We start from the raw sequence: 26,538 nt of genomic DNA, 5'->3' as shown, positions 1-26,538 counted from the left end.
TGATCTTAGTAATTAGAGGTATTAAACCATCCCATTCCAAAGAGAGCTTTACCATAGTTGAGGTGAAATATTTGAGTGCTAGTCTACTATTTTCTCAATATCAATTATCTAGTTATAGGTTCCTGGTGTAGCTAAGTCCATTTTGATTTTGCCATTTGAATTTCAGCAGAGCAATTGAAAATACTACTTTTAAGCACTAAATTATAAGACTGAATAGAATTACAAAAATAATTTTATGAAAAAAAATTTGTGTTAAATACTTTTAAAATAAGCTTAAACGTGATTAATATTTATCCCTTATTAAGTTCCTATGGCAATAATGAATGGGTTAAATGAAACAATAATAATTCAGAGATAATGGGAAATATACACTGAGTGGTCAGATTATTATGATCTCTGAAAGCATAATAATCTGGCTACTCAGTATATATATATCAATATATATATTAGAGGCCTGGTGCATTAATATAAGTTTGTGCATGGCTTGGGTACATCCAGTCTGGCCTGGGGGAGGGGAGGACATGGGCAGTTGGCCAGCCTGCCTGCTGATCAAACTCCTCCTGGTTTAGGGGACAATTTTCATATTAGCCTTTTATTACATAGGATATATGCATTCAGAGATCATAATAATCTGGCCACTCAATGTATAATGTTAACAGATATTTTAATCCCAGGCCCAGACATAAGTTAGAACTAGTTATAAATTGTTAGTTCAGATTCTAGATGCATACGTAGTAGATAACAGTCAATTGTATGTGTCCCTTTAACACATTCTTTGGTTTGCTTATTTCTGTTTTCTTTGCTTAGTGATAAATTGATCGCTACTCAGTTTAGACACAGAATCAAGCACAAGGGACCATGAGAACAAAGTGATGTTAGAGGGTCAGCATGAATCATACCCACTGGTTCGCACCTCCATACACAATAAAAGATAAAGGAGACAAGCTATCCACCATTTTCATATTAAACCAAAATGGAGGACTAACAAATGTAGACAAGTATTTGATGTCATGCCAAACATTTACTTTTCCATTCAATGAAAGTTTATATAAGTATAAATTATCATTTTATGTTGCTCTGGCAATCTTCAGGGAGCAGTACACAAGATGTATTGGAAACCACATGCAGGATAATTTAACTTTTGTCCTTAGAGGAAGAAGAGGTAGGAAATGTAGCCATTGGCCAGAATCAAAATTATATAAGATTAAAAATAAAAATAGAGGGAGATTCACAGTGAAGGAGAGAATGTGAGTGAGTGAGGGAGAGTATGAGTGAGTGAGGGAGTGAAAGGGCAATGTGTGGAAGTGTGGTGTATGAGTGTGTCTGAGTGAGGAATGGCTAAATCTCGCAGAACCTTTGGGGGCTGGCAGACTGGGCTCCCATAGTCAGGTAGCCTTTGCTACTGCTGTAATTTCTCCTGGATCACTGGCTCTCCAACAAAGACCATGCAAACTGGAAGGAGAGAGCTGCTGTGACTGGGAGCCTAGCCTCACCTCCACCCAGAGTGCCCTGAGACACCACCCAGGGTCCTACAGATACTCTGGGCAGGACTCTAGGCACCCCAATCGAGGGCTCCTGTAAGTCCCAGAGGGCACTCCCTACCCCCTCTTCCCCCCCACCCTCAGCCAGATGCAGCAGCCCCAGGCACCACCATTGCTCCAGCAGCCACCTTCTGTGACCACACCAGGAGCTGTCACTGCCCCACAACCCCCTGAGGAGAAGCTGTTATCTCTGATAAGTGTTTTATCTCCAAAATTTAAAGGGAGCTCATACAACTTAAGGAAAAGAAGATAAACAATCCAGTCAAAAACTGGGCAAAGGACTTAAATAGATACCTTTTGAAAGAAGACACACAAAAGGCCATGAGACATATGAAAATATGCTCAGGGTTACTACTCATCTGAGAGATGGAAATCAAAACAACAATGAGGTACTATCTCACACCTGTCAGAATGGCTATCATCAACAAAGGACAAGTGCTGGAGAGGATGTGGAGAAAAAGGAACCCTCTTGCACTGTTGGTGGAAATGCAGACTGGTGCAGCCACTGTGAAGAACAGTAGAGTTTCATCAAAAATTAAAAATGAAACTTCATTTGACCCAGTAATCCCACTTCTATGAATATACTCCAAGAAAAACAGAAACACCAATCAGAAGGATATATGCACCCCTATGTTCATAGAAGCACAATTTACAATAGCTAAAATTTGGAAACAGGGTAAGTGCCCATCAGCAGATGAGTGGATCAGAATACCATGGTACATCTACACAATGAAATACTATGTTGCTGTAAAAAAGAAGGAATTCTTACCATTTGCAACAGCATGGATAAAACTGGAGAGCATTATGCTAAATGGAATAAGCCAGTAAGAGAAAGAGAAATATCACATGATCTTACTCATAGGTGGTGGAATATAATGAACAACATAAACTGGTGTACAAAAATAGAGCCAGTGTCATAGGAGCATTCAACATACTGTCTAACCTATGAGGGAAGGTGAGGGGTGAGGGTATAAGAGATAAACCAAAGGACTTGTATGCATGTATATGACCATAACCTATGGACCCAGTAATGCGGTGGGAGGGATGAGGGCATGTGCTGGAGGGGGGGAAGTGGGCAATGGGGGAAAAGGGAGAATTGTGTAATACTTTAAACAATAAATAGCCCGAAGCCGGTTTGGCTCAGTGGTAGAGTGTCAGTCTGTGGACTGAAAGGTCCCAGGTTCGATTCCGGTCAAGGGCATATACATTAGTTGTGGGCACATCCCCCGTAAGGGGTGTGTAAGAGGCAGCTAGTCGATGTTTCTCTCTCATCGACGTTTCTAGCTCTCTATCTCTCTCCATTACTCTCTGTAAAAAATCAATAAAATATATTAAAAAAAACAATAAATAATAAAAATTAAAATGTACAAATAAAATCTCAATCTCTACTGAAAAAATAAAAACAGAAGATTGGAATTTGAGAGGCTTAAGCATTTGATGACATTTCAGCAATCTTGACAATATTTAGGCAATCTTAATGTTTTTCTATTTTTTAATTCATTCTTTAACAAATTTATTGGGGTGACATTGGTTAATAAGATTATATAGTACACCTGAAACTATACAGTGAGATTAAAGGAACATGCTACACACTGGTGTTACTTGTACATCATACGTGAAGGGCTATAGGCAATTTTGTTGTTAAAGAAAATTTGAGCTGTAGTCAAACATTGAAAAGCAGAAGGCATGGACTTGAGGATAGGATGAATGCTGGAAGAAGGTGACTATTCTTCTTTTCAAATGATAGCAGTCACCCTGCAACATAAGTGGTTAAGAAAAGCAATTAGTATAACGAGTTTTCAAATGTTGTTTAAAATGATCATAATATTTGAAAGAGTCATAAAGGTTTCATTCATTAGAAAGTCTATAAACAGCACTTACATATTTTCAATGCACTTTATGATCATTATCTAGTAATGAGCAGAAAAAGTTTCTCACTCCAGGGGAATAAATGAAAATGTATTCCCTGCCCTCCTTATCATAGAAAATCCCCTGTGGATCTTTAGCTTGTAGTGGACTTAATTCTTTATTTTTTCTCAGTGTCTAGTGGAAGTCTTTATGATTTGTTCTAGTGTATTTACAGAATGATTTAAAACATGTGTAAGAAGTTAGTATTCAAACACCATTAAATATTTAATACTGAAGGGATATTAAGAGTTTGCTTCTGTTTTATGAAGATGGCTTTCAAGAATACAGCAAAAAGTTATTAAAACTGCAGAACCAAAGCGGCACCAAACGAAGGGAATCAGAGATTAAAATCTTTGTCTCAGAGAAAACAATGACTAATGAAAATGTACTGATCATTGTCCTGCAAGTGAACACAGTCAGGCAAGAGGTACTGGGAATCATAGAAGGAGAGAAACCCACAAAATCATTACCAGGTGTACCAGTTAATAATGTGGATTTTTTTCAGTAGATGGAGTTATACATATGCTGATATATATATATATATATATATATATATATATATATATATATGCGATTTAATATGTATGCTATTTTGTTTTATTGACAACAAACTTCAAAACTTCATATGTCAAATTTTCTGAAGGTATTTTTACCCTTAAAAATGTCGAATTTCATGCCAAAAAAAGAGAGCATTTGTAGGAAGTTTTAATTCATTTATTTTGAACAAAAGTGCTGCTGAAAGTTATTGTATATTCTGGAAGCTTATGGTGAACATGCTCCATCTCAAGATACCTGGGAATGCTGGTTTAAATGCTTTAAAAGTGATGATATTGATATGAATGACAAAGATCATCCAGGTCAACTGAGAAAGTTTGAAGAACAACAGTTACAAGCATTATTAGATGAAGATGAGTGCCCAACTCAAAAACAACTTACACAAAGATTAAACATTGCTCACCAAACCATTTCTGATCAGTTACAAGCCATATGAAGTATTTCAAAGGAAGGAAAATGCACTTTCTGAGCAACACTTCAAAACATCCAAAGAAGTGGAAAATTGGGTCTCTGAATGATTTGCCTCCAAACAAGAAAAGTTCTATTGAGGTGGTATCCACACATTACCTGAAAGATGGGTGAAATGTGTAGCTATCAATGGACATTACTTTGCATAAAACACTCTCGATGTTTCTCTTAAAATTATCCTGTTTTCTTTGATTACAAAATCCACCATTATTAACTGGTACACTTAGTAAATCTCTCAGTAGCAATAACTATTTGAGGTAAATTTACAGATGAAGAAGCGGAGACTAAGGGAGTTTGATTTAATAGTCCAAACAACAGAGTAAGTCAATGTCAGCACAAAGGTTTCAAAAGTTTCTCCTCCTGTTTCCACTACATCATCTCTGCCTTCCTTAGGTGCCTGGACAGTGTCTAAAGCTGGGTTATGCCCTGGGGATTCTGTCTCCAGAAGAAGCTGACATGTCTTCCCCTGTCTTTAATGTAAACTTCAAAACAAATATTTTTCAAAGTGAGTGAAGTCATAGGATAAAAAGGGAAAACCGGAGTTATATTGCTGTTGAAAAGTCTGCTTTGTGACAGTGCCTTGTGATTTTTCTGCATATTGTCTTGTGTTATTTATACACAGACTGGAACATGGGGGCACATTCACACAGAAAACTGGGATGTTATATGGAGCTTCAAAAATGATTAGTCAGCTGCCTAGAGGAATTCACATCTATTAATTATTGAAGTGCCTCAAACATGGCTTAAACACTTATGCTGTCTTTGGAGATTCATGCTCATGCCATGTATCCAAGGAGATATTCTGATGGATTGATCAGAGCTCCGATTTATATAGCTACCATTTCTCAGTGTATTGAAAGCTGCTAAGTATTGGAATCAACTGTACTGACTACACCTTTTTAGGGCAGTATACTGAATTGGATTCTTTGAGATACTTGTGTTCCAGACAACGAAAGGACCAAATATAAACCATGTCTGACAAGTAAAGAAAAGGTGTGGATCAATAGCTTGTTAAAATGGCTTTGATGCAAACTATTATATTTTTTTAAATTATAGAATAATTGAGCTTTGTCACCATTGCTGGACAACATTTTTTATATCTTCATCATTTAGGTCATATATGTTATTATAAATTGAACCATTTTCACCAATGAAATTATTTCTAGTTCAATATTTAAATGTAGTCAGTATAGACTGATCTTGGATTCACTGCTTTAATATTCAGGAATGAGTAAACCTTTAATCAATGACTTAATGTTTATTCAAATTATGTTAATAGCCTCAGCTCTTTTTCTACTAGTTTGCTTGTTACAAAAAGTAAACTTCAGGTGTATGTTACATGCAACTTCTCCATGTTTATTGAGTGGAAGAGGCTATAACATAGGGCAAATTGGTTGCCCTGAAGAAGTCTGCCATGTAGTTGAGTACAACAAACACATTAAACCAACTTTCAGAATTTTTAACCCACAAGACAATGCACATTTATTTGCTATAAGGTTTGGAAAAAGGAGCAATTTCCATTTAAAAAATTTTATCTTCTTTTATTCTAAATTAATGTAGTTTTTAGCCTAGGACTCTTGAAGACCACTCACTAATTAGAATTTTTTGATAAATTTAGGATCCATGCAAAAGGTATCTTGATAATTATTTAAATTGAATTAAGGCCTTTAAACTCTTTGACATGCTTCAAGAAAAATCCCAAAACAACTGAATCAAAAGTTTATTCTTTGACATATTCTGCACTGTGGGAAGGTGTGCATGGGTTTCTAGCTGTGTGTTCGAGTTTGGAAAGAGTGTGGTGTGTAACCTCTAGCCTCTCTGTGTTTTTCTGTTAATTCTCTGTTACCATTACATTGATAAAAACAAACAGCCCTAACCGGTTTGGCTCATTGGATAGCATTGGCCTGTGGACTGAAGGGTCCCAGGTTCAATTCTGGTCAAGGGCATGTACCTTGGTTGTGGGCACATCCCCAGTAGGGTTTGTGCCTGAGGCAGCTGATTGATGTTTCTCTCTCATTGATGTTTCTATCTACCCCTCTCCCTCCCTCTCTGTAAAAAATCAATAAAATATTAAGAAAAACAAAAGTATAAGTAGTTATTCAATACATTTACTATGCATTTATTTTTTGCATTGTACCTACATAGTTAAATGTTATTACATGGTGATTATCAAAGAACAAAGCAATTTCTTGGACAAGTAAATATAAAATACTTCATCCAGAAATGAAATATAGTTGGTAGATACAGCCCTAATCTGAAAACCCCAGTTATTCACTGTAAATATTAGTCTGGGTACTTCTGAACTTTTTTTTTAATAGTGCTTATCATTAGGTAGATGTGGTTTTCTTCTGTGATTATCTGGTTTATTTATATTACGCCATCAAAATGCAAGCACAGTTTCAGAAGACAATATGCATGATGCATATAATCCAGTTCCTCCTTAACACATTTTATAGCATGTGCATCAATCTTATTTCAAAGTAGCTTAGCTTACCTCTTTACTGACTGGATTGAGAAATTATCATATAAATGGTGAAAGAGCTCAAGACAGACAAGAGAATCATGGGTCACATGAACCACCTTATATTTTCAAGTTGCTAAGGGGCCAGACAGCTTTGTCAAACTGGCAGTTGCCCTGGAAATGGTCTCTATTCAGCCTTTTGTATATTTTATGCTTATTTAGAGGCTCAAAAGAGCTGGTTTATTTGGTAAAATACAATTTATATTTTAGTCTCTGTGTTCAACTTTACATGTTCCAAAGTGCACTAAATTTAATAAATTTAAGGTAATAGTTCTTCAGTGACTAGAGGTAGTTGTCAAGACAACATGCTTTTTCTGATTTGTTCAGAGGTCATAGCACCAATGTCTACAGCATATGTAGGGTGTTTCGAAATGTGTATACACATACTTTGAATAATTACAACAGCAATGTTTATTAAAATACATTTTTTCAAAGTTAAGCTATCAGCTATTAACATGTATATACATTTTGGGGACACCCTATATATGCACAGTAGTCAAAAAGAGTTTCTCTTGCTAGCAAATGGTATGTCATTGAAAATTATTTGATTTTGTTTTAGGTTTAAGTGTAAAGCTTCAAAAACTACAATAGAACATTTAGAAATTGAAGGCCAAAGACTAAGGATACCAGTAGAAATACAAAAAAATATACCAATAAATAAGTTTTCAGATAGCTCTATTATATGGATGACTGAATTTTGCTCTGCACAAAAATATAAGTATACTTGAAACAGTATGCACTTAATACAAAACAAAAGCCTTTAAAAGTGAGCCATACCACAGCTTGGAAAGAAACTTGGGGGGAAAAAGTAGAGGAATTTCTTTTGTTTTAATGTAGAGAAGTACCTAGAACAATAAGTATTCATATTAGATCTTTTCATTGTGATGTCAAAGTTTATCTTTAAAGATATTTTTTATCCTTAAACTTTGTGCAATCTATAGAAATATATCTTTCCTAGAAATAAAAAATGGTAGTCTCTCTTCTTCTCTGAAATCAATAAAAATATATTGGAAAAAAAGATCAGCTTGGTTGAGCATCGACCCGTGAACCAGGAAGTCACAGTTGAATTCCAGGTCAGGACACATGCCAGAGTTGTAGGATCCATCACCAGTGAGGGGCATGCTGGAGGCCACTGATCCATGATTCATTGATGTCTCTCTCTTTCTCTCTCTCTCTCTCTCTCTCTCTCTCTCTCTCTCTCTCTCTCTCTCTCTCCCTCCCTCCCTCCCTCTCTGAAATCAATAAAAATATATATTTTTTAAAAATGTAAGATATCTTTAGGGGCCTTTTAACAAATGGTATTTACAAAATGGCTTTTATACTCATGAGATCAGTTTCAGTAAAAAGGGTTTGCTTTATTCTACCTGAAATCTAAATAATTTATATAATTATCTTAGTAATTTGCAAAGGGATAACTACTTGGCTTGCAAACTGCCCCGTTGCTTTTGATTCAGAATTGAATCTTGAAATCCAATTTGGGTATAATAGCAAAATACACACACACACACACACACACACACACTCTCTCTCTCTCTCTCTCTCTCTCTCTCTCTCTCTCTCTCTCTCTCTCATGTGCACATTCATTCATAAGGAGATGAATATTTGACATCCAGCTTCTTTTCTTTCATTAGTAGCTCTGGTGGTGCTTAAAATATTGGAAAACTCTTAATTTTGGTGGTGTGCACAGTCTAAATAAGTAAAATAGCGCATTGACTCTTCAGTATTTGCAGGCTGGAAAAATAACCAATTCTCAATATTAAATATTAAAAATAACTTTTTAATTGCCTTTTCTTTCTTTGTTTAGGTGATATTTCTTATTTTTAATTTGTTTGCCTGAAAGCTAATTTTCTATAGTTTAGAAAAGATTTTTTTTTTCTTGAAGAGAATATCCCAGAGGGTTTGAAGTTATTATTTTTCTTTATTCCCATATTTTAGCCTACTTAGCTAATTAAGCTATATGTACTCTCTATATAGAAAACTAAATAAATAATTATCAATAAGTTTGCAATAATGTCTTAATACTTTTGCCATCCTGCCTTGCCTTAGCAGGACACTAGGTATAGAACAAAGCTACAGACATTGTTCAACATTTTATTTGTTCCTTGGGGGGAAAAAACAATGTTTTAATTTTTATACACTTCACAAATCCTTACAGCATCCTTGACTGTTCAATTCAATGTAGTATCACACAAAGTAACCTTTTTTCTCTCTGGGTATTGCCTGTAAAACAAGGCAAAACTCACTGAGAAGCAAGAGGAAAACTTTGAATCATTTATTTTAGAGTAAAAAAGCACTCAGTAACTACTAATACTTACCATCGAACACATTTCCAAAGAGAGTAGGTTAGTGCAGTAAAATGCCTTATCTTATTTTCATAGGAGCCTATTCTCCTGGGTAGATCCCAGCTCTCCTGCAAAGCTTCCAGGCTGCTCATAGGCACTGTGCTTTGTCATCACTCTGTGCTTCTGAATTAGGTGGACTTGGACAGCATTGTAGCCCCAAGTAGTTATGTATTTCAAATGCCATGGTAAAAAAAAAAATCCCTAAGAGAAATCATTTCTTTTAGAAGTCTGATTATTTGTATTTTTATAGATTTAGCAAAGACTTTCGTTCAATAGACCTGGTCTTTTACACTTTCCTAGACTCTGTGAACACAATGTGTGTTTGTGTGTGTGTGTGTTTTTTAAATAAATTTTTAATCATAGGAAAGCAAATATTTAAGCACAAAGGAAATTAAATATCTCAAAAAATTTTAATGTAATATTAAAACTGGATCAGTAAAGTAGGAATGAGTAGTAATTTATACTTTCATATTAGGGCTGTCTTAATGATATCTCACAGTAATCCTTAAAGCATGTCAGTGAAGTGGACACATTCAAAATAAGATATTGTTTTTTTTAAAGGGGCTTTGTTTTGGTGGTCATGCAGAGAATTGTTGGACAATAACATCTTAGAATCTCTCCCTCACAGAAATAAAAAATAATAATAAAGCCAAGAATGCATTTTTATCTTTATAACTGGCTAATTCAGTAATGTATTAATAATTGATTGTTATTATTTGGAACTGATAGTTTCTCCAACTTTCTACACAAGATTCTGTCAATACTTTCCATACATAATTTTTACAAATAGCACAAGAATTTTTGAGCAAATGGAAGAAATGCTTTCATTCATGGATGCATCAGTGTTAAATGCTTACTTCACTCAAGTTGCCAGTCATGATCTGTCCTAATGACCACCAGAAAGAATCATGTTAGCAAAGGCCATCATGATATGCTATTCATTCAACTTCATTTCTTCCCCAACACAATTCAGGGGGAGAAATGATACAAGATTTCTGCTTATTTAGCAAATGTAATGCCTGTTCTAAGTGTTTTGTAAGTATTTAACTCTCTTAGCATTCATACATAATAGATTCCATTGTTATGCCAACTACACAGATGTACATTATTAGCCACAAAGAAGCAAGTCTTTAGCCCAGAATCCCTCAGATAATTGGACGTGGACACAGAAGTCTGCCTCTCACAGCTATACCTAGTGGTGCCATGTTGTCCCTCCTAATGACCACTTCTGAAAAATCTACCTACAGGAGTGTGTGTGTGTGTATGTGTCTGCAGAGCTTGATAATCTTAGTAAATCATGATTTATATTATCGATACTAAACTTTGTTTAAAAATTATATTGAGTGTATTGGGATTTGGAAACACAAGAGACAGGTGATATCTCATCATGATCAGTAAGTTCAAGGGTGCTGAGATTTTACTACTACTACAGGTCCTGCTCGTGCTCCATTTCTCTCATCCTCTCACCCTACTATCTCCCTAGAGATCTACTTCTCCCCTTTGCTCTCCTCAATCCTAAGGTGTCAGTTCCTGCTCATCACTTCCTGCTGATGACTTCAAAGTCTCTCTTGTTCAGCAAGAACAACCAGAGCAATTAGAAGAGAATTTCTACATACTCCCACTACTACATCTTTCAAGCTTTCTTGAAAAGAAAGATGTAGTAGTGGGAGTATGTAGTGCTTGTAGTGCTTGAAAGATGTAGTAGTGGGAGTATGTAGTGCTTGTAGTGCTTGTAGCAGTAGGCCCTACCTTCCCTAATATTACTATTTATGGACTCCCCTTTTACCTATGCAAGGCCAGCCCTATGCCTTCAACCCTTCCCTCTCTCAACTCAGAGATATAACGTCAGCAATTATCTCCCCTCCATCAGCTTACAGATACATTGCACTGTCATCCCCTCATTGAAAAACACTCCCTTGGCCCTACATTCCCTTCCAGTTGCTTTCTCATCTCTCCATCATTATCTGCTATGTAGCTGTCAACAGTAAAAGACCTGTATTTCACCAAAATAGTTTAATTACTCGATGCGACAAAGCAGCAGCAAAATGCAGAATTGTGGGGCATCTCAGTAAGAGGTTGTTAAACAAGACTTAGAGCTTGCATTATATGATTGGGGAAGAGTTTCAAGAAAGCAGAGCCTTCTACGAAGTATCTGTTTTAGGAAAATTCTCAGTTTGAGTATCTTAATCTTATATAGAAGGCATAATGAATTAAACAAAGGTAAAATCATTGAGTACATTATACATATTGATATGTAATTCAGGGTTAGGAGATAATTTAGGCTTCTTCAGTGAAATACATTTAAAGATATTAGTAGTATTAATTACCTATAAAATTGTAATTATGACTTATCTTTTGCCAGCTAGAAAAGCAGATCAAGTATGGGGTCCCTTCCCCCATTTTATTTTAATTTGTTAGAATATACTTTGTCAATTCTCTGATTAAATACAAACATTTAAATTTCCTAAAATATTTAACATAAAAATGTCTAACTCATACACTCTGACTCTGTAGAGAAGGTGTTTGACAGAAAAAAAAAATGAGTACCTACTTAACAATGGCTCAAACAAGAGATTTATTATATTATAAACAAGTACAACGAATGATAAATAGACCACTGAAAAACATTTTTGCTATATCACCTATAGTTCCACTGTCAACATATTCTAAAGAAAATTTATTTTTAATAAATATATAGATTTACAGTAAGTGAATTTATACAATTCAATCAGAAAATCTATGTCATTCACATCATGGGGGAAAAAAGTGATAATGTTTTTTTTACAAATTTTATAGACAGTTATTTGAAAAACCAACGGTTTATATAAAAATTAGCTAGTGCCAACTCATATTCTATTGGTGAATATAAAGCATCTCTTAAATTTTATAACAAAAACTATACTGTCATTTGGAAAAAGGAATTAGAGCTTAGCAGCAGCTTGGTGATCGCCATAGAAACTATATCTCTGCCTGCATTATCTGCATTAGCATTGGCATGTGCAAGTCTCTTACTATGTTTTATTTAAATATCTTTTTTAACTTACTTAGCAACAAAGATAATGCTATCTCTACTTCACATTGTACCATAATCAAAGATGCCTTTTGTTATTCACCAAGTAGATAAAAGGGATTTCACTTTGTGATCTGGGGGAGGCTAAATTGGCCTTCAGGTTGTAGCTACAGAAAATAATTTGCAAAATGTGCCTCGTGACTCTGAAAGTAGGTGTATAGCATTTATATATCTTTATTTTTCTTTAATCTGAAATTACTGCTTAGTTATCTTAGAGATTTCTATATCGCTATATAGATATACCCCATTGTTTCATGATATTTTTAAAACTTTATTTTTATTGTTGACACTATTCTTCCCCCACTTTTCTTTCCTCCTCCCCTTTGCCCACCTCCACCAGCCCCCACCCCACCCTTGCCCTCTGGCTGTCCCCACACTGTTGTCCATGTCTATGGGTTATGTATATATGTTCTTTGGCTAATTCCTTCACCTTTTTCATCCAGCTCTCCCCACACCATTCCCCTCGGACAGCTGTCAGTCTGTTCTATGTATCCATGCCTCTGTTTCTATTTTGTCCCTCAGTTTATATTGTTCATTAGATTCTACATGTGGTATTCATGTTTTTCTGATTAGCGTATTTCATTTAGCATAATAATATTCAGGCTGAAAAAGAAAAGTCAAGGAAACAAAGGATAAGAAAGGTATAATTAGTAATGACAACATTTGTATGGTTTATTTGGGGGAAAATAGTACATATATTCTTATCTTGCAAAAACTATCTCTGGAAGAATTCCCAAGAAATTATTACTGGCTGCCTGTGGTGAAATGAAAGGAATTCAGAAATTCCAAGCATGAGTTTATATTCTTTATTGTGTTTGATTTTTTTAACAGGTGCATGGGTGACATTTAAAATATCAGAATACTGCTAAAATAAAATTTAAGATGAAAAAAAGATGGATACATTAATTTGGAGAATATTTCTCAATTTTTTTACACTGAGTCTTCCATTAGAAACAGTATACATATCAGTGCATCATATCAAAATGCATTTTATAACAGTCTATCCTAGTGTTAGTGATCAGGTCATTTGCTAATTAAGGCAATATCTGGCCAAACTTCTCCACTTTAAGACTATTATTTTCCCTTTGTAATATGTTGTTAGAAGAAATCTTGAGGGTATGTAAATAATACATTTATCATCATCAAACATACACAGTATTAATATCACTGATAACTTTCTGGTTTCATTATTTCTCCAGTATTCATTCTATTGTAAGAAAATAATTTTATTCCTAATTTAATTTTTGTATTCATTTATACCAGCATGAATTCATGGATTTCATGTTGAATTCAGTAACAATAATTCATACTATTAGTACTTATTTTAATATTTCAATTGCAAAAGAGAATTTGAAGTGCTTTAAAATCACTGATGATTATAAGAATGTCCTTGTCCAATGTAGAGACCCGTTGAGTCCATGGTGAGTTTCAGCATTATAATATAAAGAATATTATTTACTGGTCTCCATGGTGGAGAGTTTGACAGGGTGCCTGTTTGCACTCTCCTGTAGTAATCCTCGGCATTTTAGATGATGACCATAATTCAAGATGGAAGTCAAATGAGACAGTGAAACATTCTACTTATTTTTTAAGTAAAAGATCACAATGAGTAAAACATTTTAGATCTCCGTGTTTTATCCTTATGCTTTTGCAGATTCTATCTTTAAAAAAAAATCTATGTCATAGCCTAGGTAACTCTTTTCAACCTATCTTCCAGTTTACCAAGTCAATCTCCTTCAATGTCAAATGTGGTACATATTCTCTCCACTGAAAGTTTAGCCTCAAGTAATACATTATTCATTTTTAAATGTACAATTTGGGTCTTTTACAAATATATCCCTATCATTGATAACCTCTGTTATAACTATAAATCTGCTTGCCTTACCTTCTATATGCTTTCTCTTCTTTTGTTTTTGATAATTACAATTTGTGAAAATTCTTGGGGTTTCTGTGAATCATCTTGTATTTCATGATTTTAGCTGTTCATTCATGTCGATTGAAAAATAACTTGGAAGCGAGTGGGACAACTAGCCTCAAATGATGTCAGTATCTTTGGGTCCTGACTTTGCAGATGTCCCATTGTCTTCCACAGGTGTGGCACTGGGTTGACAGCTGTCCATAGCACAACTTCCGGGGCCCTGTTGGTTTACATTCACTTCTGTGGTATCTGCTTTTTCTCTTTTGAAAATTTTCTTTCTTTTACAAAGTATAAAGTTCGTTGGGCTTTTCCTTACCCTATTTTGAGTCAACAATGTAGCCAAAGGTATAGGAATCTACCGAGAGGATGACCCTCAGAATAGCTAGTCTGCCATATTGCTAGGATACTGTCCATTCTGGGAACAATGAACCCTCTCACAGATAACAAGTGACAGATTAGAACATAGTGATGAAATGTCTGATTACTGGCACTATGAATATTTCAGTTTTCTCAATACTTTGAAACACCAAATTTAATGCCATTTTCCCAGATTTATTTTAACGAATAAATAAGTCACACATTCTTTGCAAGGAAGTGAAAGTAGAATTACGATTGGAGAGTCTGATTTTGAAATGTTTCAACTCCCTTCTTATCCTCTCAAACCAGAATACCATTTCTTTGTAGGGTCTATGACAATAGAAAATATAATGAGCAAAATATTTTAAGGTTTGTTTTTTTCTTCTTCTTTCATCTCTACCACTTACTTCACATGTTTCCTTGGATAATTTACAATCAGTCCACAAAAATCATATGTTCATACTACAAAAAAATAACATGAAGTAGTAAGTAGAAAATCATATAATTTTCTTGCTTATAAAAATTTAAACCATTTGCATAATTTCATTATATAAAGCAATATAAATTGTAAAAGTTAATGTTTTGAGTATGAGTATGCTGTACTCAACATTCTCAGTAGTTATATAATTATTAATATGTTATTTTATAATGTTTTTTCACATGAGATTCACATAACTAATAGCTAAAGTGGAGTTGAAGTCAAACACTTCATGAATAGGCGATCACTGACAAAACAGCACTATCCTGTGTATATTACTCTCCAATGGCTTCTTCACTTGTAAAAGCCTAAGATAAGCTGCTATAAGATACTGGAAGTGCTTCCGGGTCATCAAAACAAGAAAAGCACAAGACAGCTTTCACGTAAAGTCAATATTGTACTAATTCTTCAGAGCGTATAAATTATTAACCACACATACATCACTCATGGTGGACAGAATTATTGAAGTCTCTAGAACCTTATTTTCCCTATTTCCTCTGGATATTGGGGATCTCTGTTAAGTTGTCCTCATTATTGCCTTTTAATAGTCTCCTCCATTCCAGTGTGCTTGAAATCTGCAATGAGGCTGGGTCATCAAAGGTAGTCCTCTTCCCCTCAGTCATTTGAGCAGGAAAGAACTGAACATTATTTCTAATCTCGTCCATGCTGAGAGCCTACATTCTTAATAGTGTGACTAGACTCTCACCTTTAAATATCTGATGAAATGACTGGTTTTAGGTAGTGGTTTCAATTAATTATGCCAATTGTCTCTTTAAATATTCCTTCCCAACTGTATGCTTTCCCACCTTCTTAATGCATATTTCCCCAAACAGAAATCATCTCTGTTTACCAAATAGCAATAAATAAGGGCTGGGCAATGGTAAGTTCACAGTTGTGAGTATGTGAAAGACAGAGTTAACCAAGCTATTGTAATAGACAATAACCTGCATGTCTTTTTCTAGACTAGAGGAACAACTGTAAACCTGTTTTTGTCCACCCCTGTATAAACAATCTTATTACATGATTTCTATAATTTCCCAATATAAAGCCTTACATTTTTACACTGATTTACAGGTTGCACAGCACTTTAGTTAATCATCTCACAAGCCTATGAAACAAATAGGATAGTAGTTAACTAAATTTTCACCAGGAAGCCATAAAGTTTCAGAGAACTACAATAGCATCCAGGCACAGCAAAAGTGTCTGGACTTGGCTTCTGACCCAGATTCATGACCACAGATGAAGGGTACTGCTTGGAACTGATGGTCAAAAGGCCAAAGCCTGTGACACTCCACCATTAATAGTTCCCACTCCATATTATGTTAACAATGAGATCATATAAACACAGTAAAAAAAAAAAAAAAAAAGGCAATTTTCCAGATAGTTCAGCTAAAGGCTCTCCCCTTAGCACCCAAATCCTTCTTATTTAAATTAAATTAGATTCATAAAGCAAATAAAATATTGCTCCCTTCAGTTATCAGATTTTCTGGTCTTACTGCCTAACAGGCACTTGGTAAATGATAATATGCTGGCATTCACAAGGAAATATATTAGACATTTTTAAGGTCACTTCAAACATACTTCTCAATGCTCCCCAATCACATACACAAAAATATACAAACAGGCACATGTCCTTTTCAGTTAAACTCTGAGTCACTACAAGTTAGCATAACAACGGAAAAAGTGTCAGCATATCACACACATGCTGGCTGCCTTGTTTTTGCCTGAAAAATTACCCCTGGAATTATAGTTTACAATGCCTGCCCAAAGCTCCCATTTTGCAAATGGGATTATCCCACTCCTCTGAAACAATTTCAATTACACTTAGAAGATGAATGCTGTTACAGCTTTCTTGCTCTTTTGATTATGATGATGATTAGTCAGCTAACATTGTATGTTTCCCTTGCCAAACTTTCAGACATCATATATATATATATATATATATACACTGTTATCAGTAACTTTAAAATAATTTACTATATAGATGAAATAAACACAACAGACTAACAGAAAGTAAGATTCCTTTTCGTCATTTAACATTGCATTTATGCAGAAATAGTTAAAAGTTAAAGCTTTCTTTCACTCAAATTTAAATAGATCAAGCATAAATAAACCTTTAAATAGTATTCAGAAACAATTCAGATAACAAAGATAGATTGTAAGTCAATAGAGGTCATAGTAAAATTGAAAATTTGAAGATTATTTGTAACTAGTGGATATAAGCTAAAATATTTAAATTAGATGATTTTTGCCAATTGCAATATGTTTACCTTAATTTATTTTTGGCTTCTTTAGATTTTACATTTGAACGTAATGCAAAGTCTATTTGCATTTAAGGTTCTTTGGGCATGTGGGTATCACTCATACCTTGCATAACTACACCACTTAGGTGAGAATAATTGCCGAAGCCTGCTCATCATCCAGTGTAGTAAATGTAATTGTGCATGAAGTTAAAATAATTTAAAACATTCTCAGAGGGCAGAGTGAAAAGGCAGCTATCATTACTGAAACGTTATTACTGCCTGCCTGTCTTGTAGGTATCTTACCACAACTGCAGTCAGCCTCAAGCTGAGCTTCATATCAAAGAAAAAAGTTTCCAGGGTTCATCTAAGTACTCTGTCTACTCAGCTCTCCTTTTCTGATTATCTCCCTCCTAATTTTGGTCTCCAGACGACCTTGGAGAATTGCTTTGTGAATGCAGAATGATAATTTATGCTTCATTTTTGGAAGTCCCCTTTCTTGGTAAAATCTAGTTTTTATATTCATTATGCTGGCTTAAAACTATGTAATGATAACATTTTAGAATTAGAGCTTCTGTTATTGGTGGGGTGTCTTCCGTGTCCCCACCTGTTGCTGGTGTAAGTGGGCTTCTTGTTGATGTCATGAGAAAAGGAATTTTCTTGAGACTTGCATGGGAAAATGAGTGGCAGTTATTTGTGTGGAATTAAATTCCTGTTTCAAAGGTCCTCTCTCTCTCAAGGTCCACTGCCCTGGAAGTTCAGCTGTGTCTTTAGCAAAGCTAGAACTAAAGTCATTGCTCAGAGTTTCAGTTCCATATTTGCACAGTCCAAACCAGCATCAGGTTAGCTTATTTTGTGTTCCTACCTATACTCCACTGTGTGTGGGGCCTGCCCGGCTATGGGCCCTGTGGCTTCTAGGTTAAGGTGACCAGATGCTCCGATTTTTAATAATTTGTTCCACGTCCCATGGTGTTTTAAAAGAATCTTTCCAAAAATCGGGACTTTTCCAGACTGTCCCACCAAAAGCGGGACGTCTGGTCACCTTATTCTAGGGCCACATAGCTATGAAAGGAATACAGATGAGTGCAAGAAAGCAGAAGCAGTTCCAAAGGAACAGGAGAGAGAGAACTCATTTGTTTGGGGATTATATATTCTCAAATGTTTGCAGGCTTGCATTGCTTCCATTCCTCTAGCCAATTATCCCTGTTCCCAAGGTTGATTGACAGACACCTTCCTGTCTCACCTCTACTTCACTGCACATGTGCTCATCTTTACCTTTGTCCAGTCCCTTCCCCTAGTGCAGTGGTTAGCAAACCGTGGCTTGCAAGCCACATATGGCTCTTTGGGCCCCTTGAGTGTGGCTAGGCATTAGAACCACTTCTTTAAAATAGACTCACCCAGGCCGAAAACCGACTTCTGCACATGGGCCACAAAGTTTCACTTGCAGTGTACGTGCGCACCTGCACATGTTACTTTGTGGAAGAGCCACTCTCAAGGGGCCAAAGAGCCACATGTGGCTCATGAGCCACGGTTTGCCTATGACTGCCCTAGTGATTTGCAGAGACTAGACCAGTGGTTCCCTTGAAAGTGTGATGTTGTAGCTTCCTGGTGAAGTTGCCCAAGTGACTATGCTTATAATGCCTGGACACCCCTTTGCCTTCTTCCTATCTATAATAATAAAAGTATAATGTGCTAATTAGACCAGACATCCTTCCGACCTTCTGGAGGAAGCCAGGCAGCAGCTGCCATGTCTGTGAGGGAGGGGTTCAGGTAGCTGCTGTGGCTGCAAAGGCCTATGCTTGAACAATTTTCAGGCATCGGGCCTCTAGTTATTAGTAACTAGCTAATTACAACAGTAACACTTGGACATATTTCCTTGACATGGAGAGTAACAAGTGAAATGGAAATATGTTTTAAAGAAGTTAAATCATTCAAAAACTCGCATTACTTTGGGCACCTTAAGTTCCTATTGGTGGACCCACATGGACAAACAGAAATATGTTAATTTATTGACTTTCTGAACTGTTGTCTGAGTTTGAAATTAAGCCATCACTTTCACATCGAAATGGACCCTCTTCATTTTTTTTTTCTTGTAGCTCCAAGGATTTGCTACCAGAAAATAATTAGCACATGCATTTATATTTAGTAGGATAGAGCAAAAATTCCTTCATGTTACTATTTACAGTCCATTCATATTGCATTTATAATTACAAAGGTTCCTTTTACAAAATAATTTAAGCAGTGGAATGAAAAATTTAAGAACTTGTTCTCCCAAAGAAAACAGATTGTGTTTGCTTATTTCCATAGTGGTCTAAATATGACCACCTGGTTGACTTCAACCTACCAAAATGGTGTCACTAGAAGTAGAGCTGGGAAGAGAGCATCATTGATTCTTGGGAGTTGGTTCTAGTACACCATGGAATTTTACTGGCTAGATAATAGGTATTTATTTAAATGTTTTTGGAGAAGCTCCTTACTTGTTTGAAAATTGATTTTTATATTGGTCATCTGTTCTAGTCTGTGGTTTTAAAATATAGCCCATCTCTTTACTATTATGCCAAATAATCATATACAGCGTCAGATTTCTGAAGAAGAAAAGGACACTAAAATAAAGTCACCATCATAATAATTAAATTTAGCTAGAGAATTTCATAGAAATTTTATCATTTTTTTCAGTCATGTCAAGCATTTAAAAAAATATTCAATCGAGTTCAATACTGTATTGATATAATCTTTCACACATAAAATGGCAATTGGGCATATGCAAGAAATTTAAATCTTTATTTAAATTTTAGTCTTTTCCCAATATATTACTGGCAAATATGAAAAAAAAATAAAAACCAAGAAAATATATTCTTTAAAAGGGACGGAAGGTGAATAATTTCATATTCCTTTTCTAAAATACATTCAAACCTCCATTAAGTGATATGTGCAACAATCAGCAGCTTCGACATCCAAATGTACTAAACTATTTTATCTTCTTGCAGACAAGGGGTTATTACAAAACTGTTTTCTCAGCACCCTGCTGATTTCAATACCTACCTAATACCTATACCACACTGTGATTTTATTGAAAAGGGTAGACATGTCCTAGCTTTTTTTTTTTTTTTTTAATTTGAAAAAGTTACATACTTGACTAAAAGTAATGAATGGGATCTTTTACTCTTTATAAAATTGGTTTTTCATATATACATATATTAGTACAGCAAGAAGCATATCTATCTAGGCATGAAACAATGTGTACCAAACTTTATTCAAATGAAAGGACTTTTTGAGGATAATCCAATTTATTGAATTAACTGATTTTGATGAAGCTGAAGGCCACTTTCACATACTTCATTTCTAAAGGTGGGCTGCAAGTTTACACAATCCTACACAGTTTCCCCTAGTGTCATCAAAATGTGATGTTCCAGTTCCAATGTTTGTCTTTCAGAAAGAAGCACTATTAGAACATAATTTTTTATACAGTGTCCATTAGCTATAGATTATTAGGAACCCGACAATAACTCTCTCTAAAAGGAAAAAAGAAACTAAATCCATTCTTACTTGAATATATGCACATTAAACTAGTACTGTTGTTTAATGATAGGTAGAAATATTTAGTCATAAAATTCTTCTTTTTGAAGAAGCCCATCACAAACTTAAACACATATGATCCCTTGAAATTACTCTCCTCACTTTGGCACGTCTAAACCAGTATAGAAATTATACATTGACAGGCCTATTCTTGAAGAACATATTAGCACTGGAATTTAAAGATGGGGTTTTGAAGTTTATAACATGACATTAAGACATATTTAAAAAACTAGTCTTTCGCTCTATATGCTTACAGCAAAAGAAGGAGGGGTAGAACAAATTCTCAAAAGTCTTTGGAGCATATAGAACTCTTGACCTTGAAAAATAAATCTTGCATCAAAGGAAATCTCACTTCTCTCTGAATCTTTTTTTTTTAAATACAAATATTTCATTCCAATGTTTTGTACGTTCCAATGACTCAGACCAATAATTCATATGTCTTTGTAGTGGTGCTCTGCTCTGAGATGCTCAATTGCTCTGTTGTCTTTTTCTTCTCCATTTCCATGCTTCATTTCTTTCATGGAGCTCTGACTGGTGAAAAATCAGCATGTTTTGATGAGCTCAATACTATGAGGCAGTAAGATGAAACTGAATTTGGTGGATATTGGAGCTCAAAAATTAATATAAGACCATGTGTCAGATAAAAAAGGAAAGATATTCTCCTATAAAAATCAGAAGAGGTAATAAAAAAAAAACCAACGAATAGATAGCAACTTTTTTTATACCTACACAAGCATTTCAAAACAATTGCACACTTTCAGAATGATTAACCTTTTTCTTATTTGGAGCACTTCATATTTATTTGCTAAACAATGGTTTACGTTGCCTTAAATCCAATTTCATTGGCTTGTATTAGAGGATTGGGTAAGATTTTTCTAAGAATTTATATTTTGCTAAATGAAACATATTTGCTAAACCAGAGCAATAAAATTCTCCTGGATTCTCTAATCTAGCAAGCGTAAAGCATCACTATAAATTAAATTTGTTTCTATATCCGAGAAGTTGCAGGACTTCTCAGTGGCACATCGTGCTGTTCACTGACAGAACCATGAGGTGTGCCCTGAGCATCCTTGGTTCACTGACAACACAGGGCACCACTTACTCATAGAGGTTAGTGCCTTTGCAGGTATTTGAGAGTTGCTATCTATTCACAAATCACTGAGCATTTCTTTTTATCAAAAGCCTTCAAATGCTCAGAGTCTGTGGTCAGTGTGGTCCTTGGATCCATCTAACGAACAAACGCTTCACCAAGGTAGAAACCAAACCATTAAAAATGGAGACATATTTACAACCATTTCCTCTAGCCATGTTCTTGTTTTGTGTTATGTAGTCTTTTTAGTTTGTTTTGCTTTGACTTTGTCTTCAGTGCATTTCCAATGTAATCTCCAAGGCTAGGAGTACAGAGTCTCCTGGCCAGTCCCATACATGTCTGCTAGTCTTTTGAAACGGGGCCCCCAGTCACTCAGGTAGTCATAGTTCTGATCAGAGTTTGAGCTGATGGACTCCAAGGAGCTGAGGGACTCAGCCACTGAGCCGTTCCCTTCGAATGCATAGGTCTGCAAGGAGTCATAAGGGGGGGCACAGGGATCCACGTCAGCTTCCTTCAGTCTCTCCCAGATAAATTCCCGGAAAATGACATTATCTGGGATGCTTTTAAAAGTTGGCCGACTCAAGAACTGAATTTCTGGAGTCACGTCCCTCCGAGTCTTGGTGTCCCTGATGACGTTGAGGTTTCTCAATGCTGCCATGTCAAAAGCTTCTGTGTCTTCCTCTCCTCCGCCCTCATCATCGTAGCGAACGATATTCTCTCTGATATCTCTCTCTTCATCGAAAATGAGGGGCTCTTTTTTCCGTCTCCTCATGGTGACGATCAGGAGGATCAACACTGAAACAGCAAAGGGAGAATTTCTGTAAACGCAGTGACTGTCAACCTGCCACCATTTAGAGCTCTGAAGTTGACTCAGACTTTCTGCCCTTTCAAGGGAAATGAATTGGCTGCCCGCTTACATGGGAACTCACAACAGTTGATGTGTTAAATTGCTAAAATGCCTTTAAAATAGAACACTTTAATACATCAAAAGAAATCATTTTTCCACACCTGTTCAGAATTGATGCCTCCCTCTTTAACATAACCTCCCAAACCACCTCGGTAGCATTTGAAAGAGCAAAGTGAAAGGCCAGTTCAGGATAAATACAATAATTTGAAAGCTAGGAAACACAAAGCGATTTTTTTTTTGAGCTCCTTAATTGCTGGAAAGGCAAAGTGACACTTATAAATGTTTTGGGTATAATTTAGCAGCTGCAATTTCAGAAGGAAATGGATTATAGCATTTGGTCAGGTTCTTTGAAGAAATGCCTAGTACTTGTCTCTGAAACTCAGCTGTTAAATACAATCTGGCATGTCAGACTATATACAAAGATTAAAAGCTTTTCTTTAGTAAATTGAGTTTCACTTTTAGTATGAAACACTGAACTTGGCCTTTATGCATTATACTGAGAGAATATAGATTGTGAGATTTTCAGCATTAGCTAAAGTCAGATTTAAGAAATCAAACACCCCTTTAATATTAGGAACTTTGCTTCTTATAACAAACTTGAAATTGATAGAAAAGCACATGGTTGCACTAGAAAGCAAAAACGAGCAAGTACCCTGGCCATGTCCAATCTGGCCCTGCTCTGGCTATGGTGAATGAATGCGAGCAGAATTGGGAACACTTTAGATTTCATGGCCCCTGGATTAAATTAAAATAAAGTAGAAAAAAATTAGAATTTAAAAATATATTTTAGTGAATTATTACTAATTATCTGTATACAAATTACATGTATTTTTAAATAATTTTTGTCACACCAGCCAGATTTTTTTGGAAGATCTTAAAGATCCAAAGGGTCACTGCTCTCAGCATGTTTTAGAAGTTTAAAATGCTTACATTTAAGATAGCTTGTAAGGTGTTACTTTGGCAATTAAGAATACATTTGAAAATAAAAAAATGTAAGACCCACAAAGAAGGGTATCAATGCAGCACAGAGAAATTAAATCCAATGGTTAGGAGATAAAACATGCTCCATTCTTCACCTTAATCTGCTTTAAATCATAAACCTTCAAGTACTTCATATTTTTAAAAAAATAATTTTATCTTCAGTGAAAAGTGTAGCTTTCTAAAGTATTTGTCTGCTATCTCCTTTTCCAAACATCAACAGGGATGTGACTGGTGAAGACATTTTTATTGAGGCTCTTTGGAAATAATTGTGAAACCAACTGTTTATTGTGCATTCCCTCCCCCCCTTTTTTTTTCTTCTTTTCTCCCTTCACCCTGTGAGCTCAACTGTAAGCTTTACTGACATCCTACAATTTAGTTACTGAGATATATTTCTGAGACTTTTCTAGTACCTTCTCATGTTGCTATGGCACAGATATGCCTATTGTCACTTTTACCCCAACTCACTACATTTGAATGTCTTCAACTGGCTTCATGTCAGATATGTAGTCCAAAATCTTGTGTACAAATTATTTCTCCATTTGTTCCCACAAGCAGTCTGGTACTCATCTCCATTCCCTGCTAAGTGGATTCCCAGCTCTTGTCTTCTGAGAATTCTCATACTACTGCAAAATCTTGTGGTTCTCAAAGTCCATGACAAAGTTACAGCTCCATTACCACTACTGTAACATTCTGCCATGGACCTTGCCCTACTATGAAGGTTTAGTGTCAGGAAGACTTTGGATAAAAGTCCAGCCTTTGCCACATGTTAGGTGTGTGACCTTAGGCAAGTAACTTAAATTAACTGAGCCTAGCTATCCATGGGAATTCAGACAACTTCAGTGTTCACAGGGTGATTCCAGAGGTAAAAGTCTGGGGAATAATGTCAGTAGAGCTAGCTGACTTCCAGGCCCTTGGTGAGCAAGAGAATATTTTTTTCATCGTGATAAAATTCAAAATTCCATGAACACAGCAAGTGAAGACATTGCATTTCTCCTTCGATCGAAAGAAAATGAAGAACAAGATTAGTTAAGAAGTGAAGTCAGAAGTGTACTAAATATATGCCAAAGCCTGTGAACTAAAGATTAAGTGGGAGAAAGAAAGGGCAGTAAGGTAATAAATGAAGGTCTATACATAAGGTACAGTATTTTATATTCAATTGTTGTCTACAACCTGTCTATGGTCACTGCCCTAAAATGCAATAATTAGGGATGAGACATACCACCTCCCTCTGTCAGCTTCAGCCTGTGTGTACTTCTAGAACACTCTGAGTTCAGTGTCTCCATTGAAGGTAATGGGATGACAAGCCAAGGGCTCAAGTGGCAATTGCTAATTCAGAAAAAGACATATTTGTAAGTTTTAAAACATAGGGACACATAAAATAATTAGATTTAGGTATATAATTTTATTCTCTGAAACTCTTTACATAGTTCCAAAAAGATAAAAGTAATTATAACAGAAGGAAAGTGGGATCAAATATTTCTCTTATTGAGAAATAAGACAGGAGAGGCGAGTATCAAAGGAGATCGTGATGGGTGGACAGGTGGAGGAAGATGAAAATGAGAAATAAGTTACACATATTGGGGAGTGAAATTGAGGGGGGACACATGTCCTTTTGAGCATAAAAGGGCATAAAAGTGAATGAAGATATGAATTACGTAATGATTAGATGCTCTTTAAGTCAATGTCGAAGTAGGCACAAGATGTCAAAATTCTCAAGTCTCTTTCCTTCATATAATTACAATGAATCTTTTTCTATTACACACATTTGACCCTTGAACAACTGAGCATGAATTTTTATTTTTTTAAATTGTTCAATTGTATGTGACATTTTTAGTTTTAGAGATACAACATAGTGATTAGACATTTATGACTCACAAAGTGATAACCCAATAAGTCTACTGACACCAAACATAGTCATTATAGTATTACTGACTCTATTCCCTGCGCTGTGTTTTACATCCCTAACACTTTTTATAACTGGCAATATTTATGCCCTTTAATTTTTTCACTCATGCAACCACCCCTCTCCTATCTGATGACCATCAATTTTTCTGTATCTATAAGTTTGCTTCTGTTTATTTTATTTTTTTCTTTAGATTCCACATATAAGTGAAATAATATGGTATTTCTTTTTCTGTCTCAATTATTTCACTTAGCATAATACCTCCTAGGTCCAACCATGTTACTGTAAACGACAAAATTTCACTACTTTAATGACTGAGTAATATTCTATTGTACAAGGGTGGGCAATTTACAATTGTTCAAATGGAAAAATACATGCAGGTTATGATAATGTCAACAGCTTTATTAACACAAAAGAATGTCACCATACAACTGTATGTTTCTTTTTCCTCCTCCTCTCAACTGCCTCCCCATGTTTATTTCTATGTATTAGGTAGATTTGCTACTTTTCCCAGTCTTGGTAAGGTGGCATATGTAGTAGTTGTCCTATGAGGCCCATTGGCAGTTTCCCTGTTCACCTGAGCTGAAGGTTCCAGCTGTTTCCCTTTTGTCAGTTGTGTGTGCTCCCTGCTGTAGTTGAACATTGATTGCTGTGTAGGTGAGCCTTAATTGCTATTGGCATGT

General features: G+C 35.5%; 1 protein-coding gene across 4 annotated transcripts in view; it reads right to left on the bottom strand.

Annotated features, from left to right (window-relative positions):
* Positions 1-3,035: 3,035 nt before the first annotated feature.
* CDH7 (cadherin 7) overlaps positions 3,036-26,538 on the bottom strand; it is a 135,113-nt gene continuing 111,610 nt past the window's right edge. For 3 of the 4 annotated variants that reach the window (XM_084887836.1, XM_084887835.1, XM_084887837.1), the window contains one exon: positions 20,158-22,859. In XM_084887836.1, the coding sequence (XP_084743962.1) occupies positions 22,366-22,859 (494 nt within the window). In that variant the 3' untranslated portion in view covers positions 20,158-22,365. Of the gene's footprint in view, positions 3,297-20,157; positions 22,860-26,538 lie in introns of those variants that run through there. The other variant, XM_084887838.1, reaches the window with a different exon arrangement.

The sequence above is a fragment of the Pipistrellus hanaki genome (assembly GCF_964339955.1).
Source record: "Pipistrellus hanaki genome assembly, chromosome: 6".
NCBI lineage: Eukaryota > Metazoa > Chordata > Mammalia > Chiroptera > Vespertilionidae > Pipistrellus > Pipistrellus hanaki.
Note: the sequence above shows the minus strand (reverse complement) of the source record. Positions and strands in the feature narration are given on the sequence as shown.